Source organism: Phacochoerus africanus, chromosome 6, assembly GCF_016906955.1.
Source record: "Phacochoerus africanus isolate WHEZ1 chromosome 6, ROS_Pafr_v1, whole genome shotgun sequence".
In the NCBI taxonomy this organism is placed as follows: Eukaryota; Metazoa; Chordata; class Mammalia; order Artiodactyla; family Suidae; genus Phacochoerus; species Phacochoerus africanus.
In genome coordinates, this window is record NC_062549.1 from 98,675,334 (window position 1) to 98,695,884 (window position 20,551).

At 40.2% G+C, this 20,551-nt stretch overlaps 1 protein-coding gene across 1 annotated transcript; it reads left to right on the forward strand.

Annotated features, from left to right (window-relative positions):
- Positions 1-1,018: 1,018 nt before the first annotated feature.
- CTSK (cathepsin K) lies at positions 1,019-14,783 on the forward strand. The gene is made up of 8 exons (XM_047784731.1): positions 1,019-1,312; positions 2,796-2,919; positions 3,538-3,660; positions 3,746-3,901; positions 5,567-5,785; positions 10,189-10,354; positions 10,612-10,717; positions 14,103-14,783. The coding sequence occupies exons 2-8, from the start codon at positions 2,797-2,799 to the stop codon at positions 14,200-14,202; spliced, it is 993 nt and encodes a 330-aa protein (XP_047640687.1). The 5' UTR covers positions 1,019-1,312; position 2,796; the 3' UTR covers positions 14,203-14,783.
- The last annotated feature ends 5,768 nt before the right edge of the window (positions 14,784-20,551 follow it).

Here is a 20,551-nt window from a genome sequence, read left to right on the forward strand (position 1 = left end):
CAGGGACATCTGACCATGGGAGGAGGGTTGGGGGATTGCCCAGGTCCTTGGGAGAGGGGGACGGTTGGGACCAGAGATCAGGAGGCACATCTAGATTCCTTCCCTCAGTATGTCCTCTCTTCTGAATTTAAAGAAATTAGGGATGGGGAGATTTAAACTACTCAAGTCTAGACCTGGTCTCCCTCTAGGACAGTGTTTTTATTAGGAAATCTTAAAACCCATAAGTATAAACACGTGTTCTTGAGGGTCTGTGTATGTAACCCAGCTAGTAATGAATCTAGATTCCATGTATTATCCTTTTTCCAAAAACCCTCTTTACTCCCCACCCCCCACATATTTATGGAAGAAAACATTTGGGGATGTGGTTTGGGAATGAACTAGATTCTTATGATCTGTCACATGCCTGGGTGTTGGGGGGAGAAGCATTTGGAGACACTCATATGACTGGACCTGGATCGGGGATTTTAATAATTGAGAGAGACAAAGTTCATCAGGCATCCTACCATCAGAGTTTTAGCAACAAAGAAGTCACATGTGAATTTGTCAGTGCTTGTGTTGATTCAAGTGCTGTGATAAATAACCAGGAGTACTGTTTTTGGTTACTTTTGGAACTGGTTTCATCTGGCCTTTCTGGGCGTATCCTTCCTCAGCAAAACCATGTTAATTTGGGAAAGCTTTTCCCTTTCCTGAAAGCAATGACAGCTTTTAACCAACACGCTTAAAACATACAAATAATTTTGGAGCCTGTGGCTTCCCTTACATACTCTTTTCTAGTTTTTTGTGTTCATTTCCTCATTCCTGATGTGAGGGTAATACACGCATTCAAAAATTGAGGTTTAAAATTGGGAGAGAAGGATAATAATAGATGTAATCCCCAAATATTATTTATAACATATATATATATATATATATAATGTAATGAAAGTGAAAGATGGGAGAGACTAGAACTGTATTTGTCCCCCAAAGAGAAGGTAACCCCCAACTTGGGTAATATGTATTGAAGCCTTTTTTTTTGGTCTGATCTCAAAGGCAGACAGCGATGTGAAAGTAAATACCTAACAACTCCGCACCCTGGCCCACGTGCTCCACATTCACACAGAAACGATGCAAATCCCCTGCCTCCTTCCCTCCTCCCTAATCTCTCTTTCAGCATTTCTATCCCTACTGCCCTCCCCTATCCAAATTTTCCAGCCAGCAGCTAGAGCTGACTTCCGCAATCCTGATGGAATAAATCCAGAGCCCCTAGTCATCCGTCCACATTATCCACATTTCCCTGCCGTGACGAGCCCAGAGAACAGATCCCCATCAGCAGGTAACGTTTTCAACTTACTCTGTCTTTTAGCTTGTCATTCCTACTAGCTCTCCATTTTTAGGAAAATTAGGAACATAGTGACTTGGGGATCAAAATGAACTTTATAGGCTTTGTGGATGAAAACTAATGCCTTTCTTAGGTCATTTCCTGGACAAATAAAATCTGTCTGGAAATCTTTAGGACTCCTTTTATGATTTGTAAATATGTATATGTGGTTGCTAGTGAAAGCAAAAAACATAGAGGATCCTTTGCCCAACCCTCAAAGAGTGGCCTCTTGGGGTTTTTGTTTGGGCCAAAGATATCAAAGGGTTAATTTACTAACAGGAAGAGAGGTTTGGGAGGTGGTAGCTCAGTACTTCCTACTCTTCAAGACATTTCAGTGCCCCTTAATACTCCAGATACTAAATGTTGTGCTGGGACATTTTGTCAGTTTGCAAAGATCACACAAAAATGGACTGTAATTTGAAAATTATGCAAGCTGTGTGACTTGCTACAGACTAACTTGCTCTTAAAATGGAGGACACATAATTACAAGCCACCACAAGAAGTGAACGAAGCTAAACTTCTGAAAAGCTGTGTCTCTAATGATCATAGAACATTGTTTTTCTGTCTAACGTTCTTCTAGCAAACTTTGGTTCTGAGGTTTTTTGTCCTGTGAGGCAGATGCAGAGGGTTTTGTAGGGGTTTTGGTCGAAAAAGAAAGAAAAGCTTTCCTGCCCACAGCAGCTGGTTGAGATTAGGACAGTTTCCTGAAGAGAAAGGAGGAAGAAATACCTAAGAAGACAGAATGCACCTGAGAGAGAAAAGGAAATGCTGTCAAAATTTCCCTTGTCCTCTCCTGGTAAGATCAGAAGCATCAGAATTTAGGCAAAGAACACAAGAATGCCTAGAAATGATCAGGAAGCAAAAACTTGGCTGGAAATCTCTCCTTTGTGTATATTCTCCAACCCATTCATCCCATCCTGCATTTGCTTTTTCCATCTCCTTCAAGTCTGCATGGACATTGGAGCAGACAGTTTCTGTGCTCATCCTGATTGTCCATTTTCTAAACCTTTTCTGGTTGTCTGTGCAAGTGTGTGTGTGTGGAATCTTCCTAGGTCAAAATACTTGGAACCAGAAGTATCAGCACTCCATCCAAACCCAGACCCTTCCTATCACTGTTTGTTTTATCATATGGAAATCACCCTCAATTTTTCTGCTTTCCTTACAAAGCCTAGTTTTCTTCTGCCTCATGTTCCAGAGAAAGGGGTTCTTAACTTTGGGTTCATAAACTCCCCAGAATTATTGTGTGTGCATTCATTTTTCTGGTGAGAGGGACTACAGTGGGTTGCAAATTTTTGTTAGCTTCTCATGGAAGTCTGTGACCTAAAGATTAAGAATTACTGGTCTGAGAATATGGTTCCAGCTATTTCCTCATTCCCAAGCCAGGTTAGGAACCCCTTGGCAAATAGAAGTGTCTCCCCTAATTATCTCCTTCCCCCAGGATGTGGGGGCTCAAGGTTGTACTACTGCTGCCTGTGATGAGCTCTGCTCTATACCCTGAGGAGATACTGGATACCCAGTGGGAGCTATGGAAGAAGACCTACAGGAAGCAGTATAACAGCAAGGTGCCTGGGAACCTGGAGGGGAACCTGGTGGGAGGGCTGGAACCTGAGACCTCCAATCCTAGGTTCCAGACTCCCTTCCTCAACCCAATACCTTAATTACCTCAAGCAAATCTGCCACTGTTCCCTGACTATTAACATACACTTTTCCCTTTTTTTGGCCACACCTGTGGCATGTGGAAGTCCCACGGGCCAGGGATTGAAACTGTATCATGGCAGTGACAATGCTGGATCCTTAACCACTAGGCCACCAGGGAACTCCTTAACATATACTTTCCATTCCTAATCCTCTATTCACCCTCCATCAAGTCTTATCCTTCCTTTTCTTTATAACTGCCTTATATTTCTCTTTTGGGAAGGCTTCTCAGATTAATGTGATTAATCCATAAGCAGTTTTTTTTTTTCTATACATCTTTCCAGAGGTTTGTATCCTATTATTTGCATTTGTTTATGTATTTCTCTTTGCATGCTCTCAACAATCCCATGATTATTTCCCCAACTAGATTGTAAACTTCTGTGATTTTAAATTTAATCTCTTCTCCTAAAAACCTGCATGGTATTAGGTATGTAACTTTCTACACAGGATAAAGTCTATGCCAATACTGACAATGCTCTGTGTAGGTGGATGAAATCTCTCGGCGTTTAATTTGGGAAAAAAACCTGAAGCATATTTCCATCCATAATCTTGAGGCCTCTCTTGGGGTTCATACGTATGAACTGGCCATGAACCACTTGGGCGATATGGTGAGTTGAGCCTCAGCTCCTGGTCTATCTGCCCTGTTTGCCTTGGTTCCTTGCTTATGCCTGGCTTCTTTCTTCTTTGTACCAGACCAGTGAAGAAGTGGTTCAGAAGATGACTGGACTCAAAGTACCCCCCTCTTATTCCCGCAGTAATGACACCCTTTATATCCCAGACTGGGAAGGCAGAACCCCAGACTCTATTGATTATCGGAAGAAAGGATATGTTACTCCTGTCAAAAACCAGGTACCCTCTTTTCTCTTGGGTGTGAGTATATAAGCTGGCATGACTGCTTCCTTTTTCTGTTTCTTTATCTTAAGGTAAGAGGACACCAGGAGAGAGGGCAAAGAATTAATTTACCTCTTCCCATGCTAAGAGAATAAATAAAACCTATTCTGTTATTTAACTCATCAGCATTTTTTTTTTTTTGGCTGTCCTGTGACATGTGGAGGTCCCTGGCCAGAGATCAGACCTGACCTGAGCTGCAGCTGCAGCAATGCCAGATCCTTAACCTACTGTGCCTGGCCTAGGATTGAACCTGCATCCCAGGGTTCCCAAGATGCCACAGATCCTGTTGCTCCACAGCAGGAACACCTCATCACCTATTTTTGTACTTTTAGGTTATTTCTGGTTTGTCTATTTTTATAAGTGGTATTGCTGTAAGCACCTGTGTGCATATATTTTGTACACATATACAAATATTTATGCAAAATAAATCCTAAAATTGGAATCAATAGGTCAGAGGGAATCGTCCCAAAAAAGTTTTTACAATCTTACATTCTTACCAGCGTGAGAATGTCAGTTTTCCCACAACCTTAACTATGCTGATTACATCAACCAGATGAACAGCTGATTTAGCATTTATTCAACAAACTCATTTTTTTTTCAGAACCTACCAGATATAGTTCTAGGCAACAGAGATTCAAGATGACTAAGAATATAACCAGTGTCCTCAAGAAATCCCCAACCTTAAAAAATAGAAAGGACAGGAAAGAAAGAAAAATGGATAATCTAGCTGAGCAAACACTAATAACAATAGCTAGCACTTTTTGAGAGACTATTATTATTATATGTAGTAGTTCATCCTTTACATGAATTAATTTTTTAATCCTTATAATCCCATTAAGTATATTGTTATTATCCACAATTTACACATAAGGAGAGTGAGGCACAGAGATGTTTAGTAATTTACTCAAGGTCATATTCTATTGCACAGGCAATGCAGATGGCCCTCTCCTTCTGATGGTTCACCTTATGATTTTTTTGTCTTCATGATGGTGTGAAAGTGATAGGCATTCCACAGAAACTGTACTTCAAATTTTGAAATTTGAACATTTCCCAGGCTAGTGATAAGTGGTATGATGTCATCTCTTAATGCTGGGCTGTGGCAGTGAGCCACCACTCCCAGTGAGTCACGTGATCCTGAGGGTAAATGACCAGTACCCTTACAGTCATTCTGCTTCTCACTTTCAGTATTCAGTAGATGACATGACCTAGTCAACATGTTATTATAAAACAGACCTTATGTTAGATGATTTTGCCCATCTTTAGGCTACCCTAAGTGTTCTGAGTATGTTTAAAGTAGGCTAGGCTCAGCTATAATGTTCAGTATATTAGAGGTATTAAATGCATTTTCAAATTACTATGTTTTCAATTTATAATGGATTTATTGGAGGAAGATCTGTATTCTCTTCTGCTTTAGTACAGCTAATGGTAACAATAGTGACAACAATTATCAATAACAGCAATAGAACAATGCAATAAATGCTAAATGAAGGGAAATAGGAATACTTCATAGCAAAGGGGACAGGTGCTAGAATTTATAAAATGTATAGAATTTCATAGGACAGGTAGAAGGAATAAACAAAGTATGACAACAATGACTGATAATTTCTCTGCTATGTCTCTCAGGGTCAGTGTGGTTCCTGTTGGGCTTTTAGCTCTGTGGGGGCCCTGGAGGGCCAACTCAGGAAGAAAACTGGCAAACTCTTAAATCTGAGTCCCCAGAACCTGGTGGATTGTGTGTCTGAGAATGATGGCTGTGGAGGGGGCTACATGACCAATGCCTTCCAGTATGTGCAGAAGAACCGTGGCATTGACTCAGAAGATGCCTACCCATACGTGGGACAGGTGAGACTGTCCCTCACAGTCATAGAGCTCTGCAATGGCTCCTCCTTCCCCAGCACGGCATTTTGTACTGGAAACAGTTACAGAAATCAGATTTTGTTACCCTGTCCAGCTTTCTTTTCTTTCTTTCTTTCTTTCTTTTTTTTTCTTTTTAGGGCCATACTTGTGACATATGTAAGTTCCCGGGCTAGGGGTCATATAGGAGCTACAGCTGCCAACCAGCGCCACAGCCATGGCAACACTGGATCCAAACTGCATCTGTGACCTTTGCTGCAGCTTGTGGCAACGCTGGATCCTTAGCTCACTGTGTGAGGCCAGGGATCGAACTCATATCCTCATGGATACTAGTCAGGTTCTTAACCTGCTGAGCCACAATGGGAACTCCTCCTGTCCAGCTTTCTTGATGGGGATTATTTCCCACAGAAAGCCAAGATTCCCACAGGCTGGGGGAATTTGTGGAGCTTAGGCTACCATGGTTCTTACCTGCCTCGCTGCCCTGGAGTGAAAATGGAGGACAGGTTATCCCATAGACTCTGAGTAGGTCTCTATAACTCTCTGCTTAACTCCTCTACTCCCATCACAAAACACCAGACCCACCATGCTAATTTCATGAATAATGTGACTTTATTTTGTATCAACTCAGTGTGGGTTTGGGGAACATTTAAGCAAATTGTGTAAATTAACATGCTAACATGTATAAAATGAGGGAAAAAACAAAATTGCTTCAAAGTTATTGCAATTTTAGAGCTCAATTCATTTCTTCTTAAAAGGTCCTTTAGTAATAGGAACATCTTCCTTATCTAAAAAGAAGATCTGATGGCTTTTTATATACACGGGGTTGATAATAAAATCTGAGGCCTTTGCAACAGGTGCTTTTGATGCATGGATAGCAAGTTTGAGTAATACAAGTGATGGCTACCATGCTAAGCCAGGTACTTTGTGCATGTTCTCATTTAATCCTCATGAAAGCCCTGTAAGGTACCCTTACCCTCATTTTATAGGTGAGGACGTTGACACTCAAGGAGATAAAATAGCGTAATTGAATTCACACCACAAGTTATGTAACAGAACCAAGATCTACCTTCCAGATCTGTTTATCTCTGCAAACACTCCCAGGCAGGTCTTCTATGCCCACGTACAAGAATTTCCATACTAGAATATAATACCTTGGAACAGAATTTTCTGAGTCTTGGGGTATGCACATCTTCAAATTTACTAGATAATGTCAAATTGTTTACCAAAGTATTTGGAAAATTTTATATTCCCACCTGCACAGTATAAGAAATCTCATTGAGGAGTTCCTATCATGGCTTAGCGGAAACGAACCTGACTAGTATCCATGAGGATGCAGGTTCGATTCCTGGCCTTGATCAGTGGGTTAAGGATTCGTCATTGTGTGGCTGTGGTCTAGGCGGTGGCTACAGCTCTGATTTGACCCCTAGCCTGGGAATCTCTGTATGCCCTGGGTGTGTTCCTAAAAAGGCAAAAAAAAAAAAAAAAAAAGCTCATTGACTCATATTTTCATCAATATGCTTATCTGGCCATCTGCATTTCTTCTTCAGGGAATTGTCTGTTTATTTTATCTGTTTTGCCCACTTTTAATTAAGAGTGTGTTGTTATCTTTCTGATTTTTAAGAATTTTTAGGAAGTTATGTGGATACTAATGCTAAGTGGGTTGCAGGCTTATTTTTCATTTCATTCTCTTTATGATGTCTTTCAATCCAGAAAAGTTCTTAATGTTGGCACAGAAAAATTATTTTTTTTTCTTTTGGTAATTTGTGTCTTTTAAAAATCCAATAGCAGTAGTTTTTTTAAATTTGTGTTTAGTCATCTGAAATGATAGCTGCTACAATAAAATACTCACTAATTTAAATGACTGAACCAACTAGATACTCAACAACTTACAGAGTAAAGTCACTTCAACACATCCTCACGACATTGGCCACATCAAAAGTACTGTACTTCATAAATTTCATTGCATTATTATTTCATGTTACTGTTTTTTAGCTGCCAAGGTATACAAGGCAGAGAAATTGGAAGTTGTACCTGGAAACAATTTTCTTTCATCTGTATATAATTTTTAGAACTGCTGGGTCCTGAGATCATGTTTGAACTTGGGGGCTGCTACTGTAAGTGCAGCATACTAAAGCTACCTTAACAGGTTAGCTTTTTAATTCTCCATACATCAGGTCATTTAGTGAGATAACTCAAATGTGGCAAAATATCCTTTTTTAAATTGTCAAATATTCTTTTGGCAACTTTTTATTGTCACGTGATATTTAAAAATTAAATCCTATCAGTGTGTACAAAAAAACTGATTCATGTTTGCAATTTTTTCCGTGTTGATTAACCTAGGCAGCCAATGTAAAGTCTGTCTAACTTTTTTTTAAATAAATATTATTAGAACTAGTAGTTAATCACTTATCCTTTGAAAGCTTGGCTCATTTATTTGGTACCATATTAACCAGTTTGTTGAGAGATAGTTTAATAGCTCAGAGACTCTGAATAATTTAGATGAAAATGATATAATATTTAAACCCTATTTTGCAATTGAAGGAGCAATTGACTTATAATTTTTTTCTCCTATCTCCTCAAATGATCTCTTCAGCATTTTAGAGCAAGGTAGAATGATTTTGGTCTCATAATCAATTAAAGTGAAGAATTAGCCATATAATATATGTGTTCCATTTTTTAACATCCTGAATCTTAGACAGCTGTTCTCTTTATCTACTTTAGAGTTTTTAAAAGCAGTCATTGTCCAAAACTTCTCTTCTCATATGAACATGTAAATGAACAGAAAGAGCTAAAGAAAAACAAAGTTTTATAAAAAGAGATCTGATAGAGCAGTAGCCAGATAACACAGTAATATAAGTTGATTCCATCTGTAATGGACATTATTTTTACTTTAAAGTGTAATCACATGATACCTTTCCAAATCCATTCCCTATATATTTTCTTTTACTTGTAGTTATGCAATTTTTGGCACTAGGCAGCATCAAAGGTTTAGATCATGTGGTAGAGGACAAAATAATCTTGAGAAATTATTGAGAGAGCAGACTACTATAATCTTAGAATATCATATCAAATGCTACCATTATTGTTAATATTTAGATAATGTGTTTGTTTTTTTTCTTTCTAGGGCTGCACCTGCAGCATATGGAAGTTACCAGGCTAGGGGTCAAATCAAAGCTGCAGCTGCTGGCCTACCCCACAGCCATAGCAATGCAGGATCTGAGCCGCATCTGCAGCTTACACTGCAGCTTGCAGCAACACTGGATCCCTAATCCACTGAGCGATGCCAGGGATCGAACCTGCAGCCTCATGGATACTAACTGGGTTCTTAACCTGCTGAGCCACCATGGGAACTCCCAGATAATGTATTCTTGTAGATTTAACTTTTTTTTTTTTTTTTTTTAGGGCCACACCCATGGATACTAGTTGGGTTTGTTACTGCTGAGCCACAACAGGAACTCCTAACTTTAGGGTTTTGAAGGGGTAGTCTGTAGGGAAGTGACCTGTCCAAAAGAATACACGCCTTGACATGGTTTACCATTAGATTCTATAATTGTGGCTTGACAATGAAACATATCATTTTAACGAGACCTGTAAAACATAATATTGGAAGTCATAGGCTAAATTGCTAAGTTAATTTGTTTATTTGTTTTAGTTAATTAATTTGTTTTAGTGTCATTTTATGTGCTTTTGCCTCTATCTCTCATGAAAGTAGAAGGGTCCAGCCAAAACTTTTGGCCTGATATATGTGCATGGGGCCAAAGTCCTCCCTCTAGCTAGGCCTTGTCCTCCTCCCCACACAGCGACTCATGCCTCCCTGCCTCCCAAGAAACACACATGCTACATTGCCAGAAGATAGTTGTGCTTTCAAAAAAAATCTCATTTCAGAAATCTTTCTCTACCTTTAGGTAAAAAAAATATTCTCTTTTCCATGCTTTAAAACTACCTGGGAGTTCCTGTCATGGCTCAGTGGTTAACAAATCTGATTAGCATCCATCAGGATGCAGGTTTGACTCTCGGCCTTGCTCAAGGGTTAATGATCCAGTGTTGCTGTGGCTGTGGTGTAGGCCAACAACTGCAGCTCTGATTCAACCCCTAGTCAGGGAACTTCCATATGCCATGAGTCCGGCCCTAAAAAGCAAAATAAATAAATAAAGTAAAACAAAACCACCTGGAACTAATTTTTGTGTATGGTGCAAGGTATCCATTTTTTTGTTCTTTTTTTTATAGTTGTCTAAAATGGTGAGAAGGGAACAGACCCTCTCTAGAGACTCTAGTCGCTGCCCCTATTAGTGCTCTGACATCACCCAAAACATTGGCAGAATTTCTCACTCACCGATTCACTACCTGTTGCTGAGTCCTAGTTCTATTTCAACCTTTCTGTTTTCTTCCAGGATGAAAATTGTATGTACAACCCAACAGGCAAGGCAGCTAAGTGCAGAGGGTACAGAGAGATCCCTGAGGGAAATGAAAAAGCCCTGAAGAGGGCAGTGGCCCGAGTGGGACCTGTCTCTGTGGCCATTGATGCAAGCCTGACCTCCTTCCAGTTTTACAGCAAAGGTAAGGAGCTGTTCCTATAGTGCATAATTGACTGTCTCTTATGATGTGGGCCGGGCAGCTTCTTGAAGGCTACTGAGCATTTTTAGTACTTGTTTCCATATTCAGACCAAGTCTGCCAGAGAGAAACAACTGCCACAGCACAGAGCCTTAAACCCTCCTGACGGGGACGGGATTCTTTAGAAGGTCTCCTAGTGTGGGAGACCCACAAGGTGACTCTTGGATTGCAGAAAGCTTCACCTTGATCGTTTGTTTCCTAGGTGTGTATTACGATGAAAACTGCAATAGCGATAATCTCAACCACGCAGTCTTGGCAGTGGGATATGGGATCCAGAAGGGAAAAAAGCACTGGATAATTAAAAACAGGTAATGATGGGAACACAACGTTTGTCACTCAATCAACTTCTTCACACTCAACTTCAACTCCAACTTCCCAAAATTCCTTTCTCTCTCTCTAATCAAGAGAAAGTTGGTGTTCCCACTGTGGCTCAGTGGTAATGAACCCAACTAGTATCCATGAGGAAGCGGGTTTGAGCTCTGATCTTGCTCAGTAGATTAAGGATCTAGCATTGCCATGAGTTTGCAAGGCTTGGATCCTGTGTGGCTGTGGCTGTGTCTGTGATGTAGGCCAGCAGTTGCAACTCTGATTTGACCCCTTAGCCTGGGAACCTCCACATGGCATGGGTGCAGCCCTAAAAATGGTTTAAAAAAAGAGAGTTTTCTCAGACATTTCAGTTCTTCTTTCCCAACCAGAGGCTATTAATTCTAACCTTGAATGGCCAGACAGCAGTACTAAAGGTACATGTTGGGCAGCTGCTCTATGTTCAAGGTGGTTAGTCATGTACACAACAAGTGAGCAAATACCTGTCTTTGGTGAACTCACAGCCCCATAAGAAGGACAGACCTAGCTAAGGAGAACATAAAGTAGCATCAAGGACCAGCAGGGGATTGGTATTATTTTTTCTTTCTTTATTCTCCAGTGTAATCAATTTTGGGGGTGGTTTCCATCATTAGTATGTCTAAAGCAGTAGGGAACAATACAAAAAATATAAAGTTTTAATATCCTCTTGTGCAGCTTTTTTGCCCACCCGGATATATTTAGGAGAGACATATATAAGAACTGGCCAAAAATTTTGAAATCTGGGAGTTCCCATCGTGGCACAGTGGTTAACGAATCTAAGAACCATGAGGTTGCAGGTTCGATCCCTGGCCTTGCTCAGTGGGTTAAGGATCCGGTGTTGCCGTGAGCTGTGGTGTAGGTTGCAGACGGCAGCTCGGATCCCGAGTTGCTGTGGCTCTGGCGTAGGCCGGTGGCTACAGCTCCAATTAGACCCCTAGCCTGGGAATCTCCATATGCCGCGGAAGAGGCCCTAGAAAAGGCAAAAAGACAAAAAAAAAAAAATGAAGTCTGTAAAGAGAAACGCTTGTCAGAAAATAGATAGGTACTAACCCCAACCTTCTAGTAGTAGATGCAAACTATTGCATTTAGAGTGGATAAGCAATGAGGTCCTCCTGTGTAGTGCAGGGAACTGTATCTAATCACTTGTGATAGAACGTGATGGAGGATAATGTGAGAAAAGGAATGTAGATATATGTATAACTGGGTCACTTTTCTATACAGCAGAAATTAACAGAACATTATAAATTCAACTATAATAAAAATGGGAATTTCCATTGTCACTCAGCAGTAAGGAAACCAATTAGGATCCATGAGGTCACAGGTTCGATCCCCGGCCTTGCTCAGTGGGTTAAGGGTCTGACATTGCTGTGAGCTGCGGTGTAGGTCATAGACACAGCTTGGATCTGGTGTTGCTATGGCTGTGGTGTAGGCTAGCAGCTGCAGCTCTGATTAGACCCCTAGCCTGGGAACTTCCATATGCTGCGGGCGTAGCCCTAAAAAGAAAAAAAAAGTCTTCTTGATCTGAAAAAAAGAAAATAGATATGAACAACAAAATTTAGTGTTTCCTTATCTATTATTGGGAAGAAGTAAAACTACAGAGTACTTGACTCCTCATTTCGCTTTAGCCCCTTGTGAATCTGGGGGGAGCAGATTGGTGGGAACTATTCTTTTCCATTCCTTATGGGTCACACTACTCTGGCAGTAGCACTGATTAAATTTTCTGTCCTTGGTGCCCTCCAAGGAGCAGGAGTTGAGGACACAGGCCATGGTAGTATGTAACCAAATTGGGCTTGCAGCCTGGAGGGCTGGCAGGATAGGATGTAGGAGGCGAGGCTGAAAGTTGCTTCTAACCCAAAGCAACTTTGTTGTTGTTGTTGTTGTTGTTGAGCCTGCAGAAACATACAGAAGCCCCCAGGCCAGGGATCAAATCTATGCCACAGCTGTGATCTGGGCCAGTGACAATGCTGGATTCTTAACCAACTGTGCCAGGAGGGAACTCCCAAAGCAGCTTTTTTATATAAGTCCCAACAAAAAAGTGAACTGAGCACCTCTCTCCAACAAAGAGTGAACCTGAGCACCTTTTTAAGAAGGTGTTCCTTTTCCCATAGCTTCTGTCTTTTGTGTTCTTCCTTTCTCAACTCTCAGCCCAGTCCTTTCTTGATCAAGTGCCAAGGATGGGGCTACAACCAGAGATCCAAGAAGGATAAAGGAGACTCAGAGTTGCTGTCATGGCTCAGTGGAAATGAATCTGAGTAGTATCCAAGAGGATGTGGCTTGATCCCTGGCCTCGCTCAGTGGGCTAAAGATCCAGTGTTGCCATGAGCTGTGGTATAGGTCACAGACGTGGCTCAAATCTGGCATTGCTGTGGCTATGGCGTAGGTGAGGGTGCGGCCCTAAAAAGACAAAAAAAAATAAATAAATAGAAAAATAAAGGACACACCCAGGCAGGATCAGGATCATTGGCGACCCCTGGAGAAGTGAACCGATACAAGTCTCAAGTAAAGGTACAAATCTTAAGTAAAATGTACCGGGTAATTGGAGAACTTTCTGGTTGGGGGAAAAAGGACAGAAAACTCATTAAAACAATTTAGGAAGACATGTAGACCAATCTCCCTTCTCTCTCTCTCTGACTGTCTCTGTGTACCTGTATTAATCTTTCAATCTCTACTTATCTCCTTAGCAATCTCATCCATTCTCATAGCTTCATTCATCTCTCCTATGGATTTACTTCCAAACCAGGTTCACTAGTTTCAGCTTCTCTTGCCTCTTTCTTATACTCTAGACTCACATTTTCAAGATTACTCTGTATAAAACACAAATTGAATTATTTCACTCTCCTTGTCAGAAAATTTCAGTGTCTCCCCTACTATGATGGGCCACAGAATCAAACTTGTTTTTGGCCTTACCCATGGCATATGGAAGTTCCCGGGGCCAGGGATTGAACCCGCATCTCAGCAGCTGCAGAGACAAAGCTGGATCCTTAACCCACTGCACCACAGTGGAAACGCCTCAGCTGTATGATCTCAACACATGTCCGGTGCTTTCTTGCCTCTATTACCCATGTCACACTCTCCTGCTGGCTTCCCATTTCCATAAGTCTAAATTCTATCAGCCTTTAAGGCTCAATTCAAATGCCACCTCTTTTTTTATAAAGACTTTTTTTGATCCCCTTGATCAGAAGCAATCTTTCCTGTAGCACTGTACCATCTCTCCATTTCTTAACTTTAAACTCTTTAAGGTAAAAACCATCTTTTTCATTTTTGTAAACATTTGTACCTAGCGCAATACTTAGTAAATATTTTAATGAATAAACTGAAGGTACTAAGTATTTTCCTTGATTGGTCCCACAGCTGGGGAGAAAACTGGGGCAACAAAGGCTATATCCTCATGGCTCGGAATAAGAACAACGCTTGTGGCATTGCCAACCTGGCCAGCTTCCCCAAGATGTGACTTCAGCCAGGCGACCTCATCCTGCTCTTCCATCCCTTCCATGATGGTGCAACTTACTGATGTACTTCAGAAGGGAACTGGTGTGTCTTTCCTGAAGCAGATGTAGTGATACAGAGCTGGTCCATCGGTTTCCCTACTTGTTAGTACTTCAAGTGACACTCCTACTACTTTTCTGCTCTCCACCCAAGGTCTTTATTTTTTCATTGTGGCCAGACCAGAGCTTTCCCTAACAGGTATACATTCTTAGGCTAGGAGATGTGACCACAGTCTGCCCTGTGTTGTCCTGGGCTGGTGCTGTGTAAATAGAAGCTAGAGATCTTCAGATAGGCTAGATTCTCATATACAGGGACTAGATAGCTTTAACCACTCTAGAGGACTAAGGTGACCTGACTTCTCAGTCTCCACATTTATTTCTCTATCTTCAAGATAGAAATTGCCCCTCAATTAATAAGTCTAGTCATAAATCTTTGGTACAAGCTTACATATACAGAAAATGTGTTTTCTTTTTCCTTCTTTGCATTTTTAAAGTAAACTGTATTTATCTCTTGTCTATAATTTAATAAATAGCTCTTTAATAAACATTCATTTTGTGTTGGATACTGTACTAGGTGCTGGAGACAAAAAGATGAACAAAGCATGTTCCTTATATTTGATATGCTCACAGTTTGGAAATTCTATTGCATAAACAATTCATCCTAATTCATTTATTTGTTCATTCCTTCAGCAAACATTTATTAAGCATTTACTCCATATTAAGAATTGTACTAGGAGTTCCCATTGTAGCTCAGTGGGTTAAAAACCTGACTAGTATCCATGAGGATATGGGTTTGATCCCTGGCCTCACTCAGTGGGTTAAGGATCTGGTGTTGCCACAAGCTGCAGGGTAGGTCTCAGAGGAAGCTCAGATCTGGCATTGCCGTGGCTGTGGCATAGGCTCCAGCAGCAGCTCTGATTCAACCCCTAGCCTCAGAACCTATATATACCACAGGTGTGGCCCTAAAAAGAAAAAAATATTGTACTAAATTTGAGGGATTAAATGGATATAAAAAGATTTCAATATTTAATTCTGCGTAGGGACCAGATTAAGTGACACATAAACCTGAGTCTTGAAAAATATCTTAATGCCCTTTCTAGGTTCTAGAACCTAAAATTTTGTTGTCACCAAGAGAGGAAATCGAAACTCTTTATAATGATTCCCAAGCAATGTCAATTCTAAAAGAACTTAGCTAGCTAATAATAAATCAGCACAATTATTTTTGGCATTTTTTACAAAATGTTTATTGAGCACCTATTATTACCACCAGAAAGAGTTCATATTTACTGAATGCTTGCCATGTGTCAGATACTACTTATTTTCATGCTGTGCAAAAGCTATTTATTTTTTTGCGTCAGTATTTATTACCATGTGTATTTAAGGCTACAAGGATGAAAGAAATCAGTAAGAGATGGCCCTAGGAATGTTATAGACTAATGATAGAATAATATCAACCATAATTAATCATGGATGCTCAGGAACAAGTCTTTAATTCTTAATGGATTTTAGATGCAGTTTCCTTGAAAATAGAGATTTGAAATATCTGAATGGGCAGAGAAGGCTGAGCGTTAGTGGAGATGAGGGAGTGAAGAGATGGGGCTGGGGTGAAGAGTAGGGTTAGGGGAGGGAGAACATATCAGGCTGAAGGGTCTGGGTGAACAAAGGCCCTGAGAGAGCAGTGCGTGAATGGTAAGGGCTGTAGTGGCTCTAAGTATAGGGTGCAAATGCATATTTGTGGTAGAGCTGAGGTGAGAAAGTTGGTTGGAGGTGAGTCCTGGAAGACCTTAAAATCTTCTCATGTCCCAAGAAGTTCATATTTTATAGGCATTCAGGGATTTAGTAGGCATCAAATATTTTTGAATAGGAGAGAGGCATGATCATACCTATATTTTAGCAATATTCTTCTAGGGGTGGTGTAAGAAAAAATAAATAATGAAGAACAAAATGGAAATGCAAGAAATTGGAAAGGCAACATTTAGGAGACATGGCACACACTCTATTTCTTCTCAGAGAAAGAATGCTTAATGGGGAGTTCCCGTCGTGGCTCAGTGGTTAACGAATCCAACGAGGAACCATGAGGTTGCAGGTTTGATCCCTGGCCTTGCTCAGTGGGTTAAGGATCCGGCGTTGTCATGAGCTATGGTGTGGGTTGCAGACTCGGCTCGGATCCCGCGTGGCTGTGGCTCTGGTGTAGGCCAGCAACTGCAGCTCCGATTGGACCCCTAGCCTGGGAACCTCCATATGCTGCAGGAGCGGCCTTAGAAAAGGCAAAAAGACAAAAAAAAAAAAAAAGAATGCTTAATGGAAGGATGACTCCTGAAGTTTTTTGAAGCTTGGGTCTGAGTCTGGCAGACCAGGAGATGTGAAACAGCACTCCAGATCCGAAGAATGGCATATTTAAATGTGTAGACATGAGAGAGCGCAGTGTTCAGCAAGTAGTTTCGGTTGAGCTTTGGAAAGACCAAAGACAAGTTTGAGAGATGTCTGATTCCCCACTATGCAAATCTACACACTTCCTATTATTTACTTATCTATTTATTTTGGCTGCCCCAAGGCATATGGAATTTCCAGGCCAGGGATCAGATCCAAGCCACAGTTTCAACCTAAGCCAACTCTGCTGAGCTGGGAATTAAACCTGCATCCCAGTGCTCCCAAGACACCACCGATCCCTTGTGCCACAGGGGGACCTCCACACTTCTGTTATTTTGATCTGGGTTTTATTTTTCCTTCTGCCTAAAGAGCATCCCTTAGAATTTCCTTTTGTATGGGTATGTGAGCAAAAATTTATTTACTTTCTGTATGTGTTTGGGTTTATTTCTAGATTTTTCTCTTTTGGTACATTAATATGTACACCTAGACTTGACTAGTATCACACATTTATGATGTTTTAATATCTGATAGGGTTAGTCTTTCCCTTATTATTCTCCTTTTCTAGTTTTTTTTTTCCCCATGAAGATTCTTGCTTTTTATTTTTTTTCAATGTGACCTTTAGAATTAGCTTGTCAAATCATCTAACATTCTGCTATTATTTTTATTTGGTTCATATTATATTTATATCTTTAGGGAAAATTAGCGTCTTTATACTATTGAATCTTCCTATCTAAGAATAAGAAGTGCCTTTATATTTTGTCAAGTATTTTGTGCCCTTCTTACAGATATTGGCCATTTCTTTCTAATATCTTTTCTAGGAAGTTTATCTTTGATTATTATTATGATTATTATTATTTTGCTTTTTAAGGCTGAACTTGCGGCATATGGAGGTTCCCAGGTTAGGGGTCAAATCAGAGCTACAGCTGCCGGTCTACACCACAGCCACAGCAACGCAGGATCCAAGTCATGACCTGCACCACAGCTCAAGGCAACGCCAGATCCTTAACCCATTGAGCAAGGCCAGGGATAGAACCCACAACCTCAAGGCTCCTAGTCAGATTTGTTTCCGCTGCGCCACAACGGGAACTCCCTTTTATTACTACTTTTGCAGGTTAAATGGAGTCTTTTCCAATATAATTTCTAATTGGATATATCTTTGAAAGGTATTGATTTCTAATATATTTGTTTTTATACTCAGCTACCTTACCTTGAATTCTCTTTTTATCTATACATTTTTCAATTGATTCTCTTGGATTTTGGGTTTTTTTTTTTTTAGTATATAAGCATATCATTCACCATATCCACCATATCACCATGATGGTAAATATAAAATTTACCATCGAGAGGTAAATTTTACCTTTTCCTTTCTGATTTTTACCTCTAATTCCTTTCTTGTCTGTTTGTATTAGGTAATCTCTCCAAAATGATACCATGCAATATAACTGATCTTGACTTAGGAATGTGATTATTTTTACAGATGCATGAAATTCCCTTATAAAAATATACATAGGAGTTCTCTGGTGGCACAGCAGGTTAAGGATCCAGTGTTTTCATTGCCATGGCTCAGGTTGCAGCTGTGGCTTACGTTTGATCCCTGTACTGTACAATCAAACTGTCATTCTATATACATTTTTTCTTTCATAATAACAATATTGGCTAACATTTATTGAGCTTTACTATGCATCCCATACTGTATTAAAAACTTTACATACAGAGCCTTATTATTGCCATTTTATAGATATCAAAGAACTTGCTCTAAGTAACCTAGCTAGTAAGTGGCTGAACCAGGATGCAGACCAGGTCTTTTTTGGTTTTTTATCTCCTTTTATAAATTTTGTTATATTTATTTTTTATTTTTAATTTTTTTGGCATTGGGGGGGCAAAGGAGAAAAAATAGTATTGTTGCTTTGCCAGGCAAAGGAGGGTTACAGCAGGCTAATGCCCTAAAGACTGTTCCCCTCTTTGGGAGAGAATAGGAGGTGGTTTTATAGTTTGGGAGTAGAAAATAGGTCCACAGATAAGGATCAGGGTAGATGCAAGCTTTCATTGCTTTTCAAACCTGATGTTAAGTGGTCCCAGGACTGGTCCTTTCCTGTGTCTGAGTGATCACTGAGGTTCAGATTCTTCATGCCTCTGTGCAGGAGTTCAGCGAGAGACAAAGTGATAGGCAAGAAATAGATTTATTATGATAGGACACTTGTGAGAGATGCAAGTGGGCAGGCAAGGAGGCTCTGCCAAATTTTATTATTTATTTATTTATTGTTGTCTTTTTGTCTTTTCTGGGGCCACACCCACTGCATATGGAAGTTCCCAGGCTAGGGGTCTAATCGGAGCTGAAACTGTAGCTGTAGCTGTAGCCACCAGCCTTCGCCAGAGCCACAGCAACAGGGGATCTGAGCTGTGTCTGCGACCTACACCACAGCTCATGGCAATGCCAGATCCTTAACCCACCAAGTGAGGCCAGGGATCGAACCCACAACCTCATGGTTCCTAGTCGGACTCGTTAACCACTGAGCCACAATGGGAACTTCCTATTTATTTTTATTTTTAAATTTATATTGGAGTATTTTAAACATATATACAAAAAGAGAGAGTAGTAGAGCAAAGCCCCACATACCCATCATCCAGCATCAGCAGTTATCAACATTTTACAATCTTACTTCATTTGTCCTTCCTCCATTTTTTTCAGTATTTTATTTTATTTATTTATTTATTTATTTTTGTCTTTTTGCTATTTCTTGGGCCGCTCCCGCGGCATATGGAGGTTCCCAGGCTAGGGGTTGAATCGGAGCTGTAGCCACCGGCCTACGGCCTACGCCAGACCCACAGCAACGCAGGATCCAAGCCGCGTCTGCAACCCACACCACAGCTCACGGCAACGCCGGATCATTAACCCACTGAGCAAGGGCAGGGACCGAACCCGCAACCTCATGGTTCCTAGTCGGATTCGTTAACCACTGCGCCACGACGGGAACTCCTTTTTCAGTATTTTAAAGCAAACCTCATATATCATTTTACTCATAAATACCTCATTATACATCTCTATATAATGAGTGGGAAAAATTGTAATTTTTAAATTTTTTTAAAAAAAATAATTTTTAACCTACCCTGACAAAAATGAATAATTATTTCTTAATATCATTTAGTCCATTAAAAATTTCTCCAGTTATTTAAAGGTATCTTTTTACTGTCAGTATACTCAAACTAGTATCCAGTTTTACACATGGCATTTAATTGTTATTTAGTCTTTTGTTTTCTTTGTCAGTTACCTCCCCACTCTGCACTCCCCCTAAACACACATACTTTTTTTTTTCCTTATAATTAATTTCATAGAGAAGCCAGGTCATTTGTCCAGTAGAATATCTTGTACTCTAGATTTGGCTGACAACTTGCTCTTTCTGAATCCAAGGTCTTAGTGCTCTTAGCTACTGCAATATACTCTACTTCATATTATTCTTGTAGATGTTGTGAGGAAGAAATGGAAACCTACAATTGATAGCCCATTAACCTTTAGTGGCACAGGTAATATGGTACTCCTGTATAGTTTTATTCTTTTACAGTACATACTCTTTTTCCTGAACTTGCAGGCTCTTCTGCCTTTGAAAAGCCTTTATGAATCATTGGCAGCCTTCATAAGCTACGTTTGTCCCCAGACTTCAGAAATCTATTTCTTCACCTCTTTATAGTGTAAAGGTCTGCTTTCCTGTGTGGACATAAAGAAAAAAACAAAACCATACACACACAAGGTAAAAGTTGTAAGTTAAAAAAAAAAAAAAGTTGTAAGTTAAGTTTTATTCAAGGACATTACTGAGCATAATAGCTTGGGAGACCACCTCTTAGTAGCTCTAAGGTGGCTGCTCCAAACAGGTAAAGGAGGAAAAAAATATATGATCTTTTTTTTTTTTTTTTTTTTCAGTCTGGGAAATACATGTAGTCAAATACACA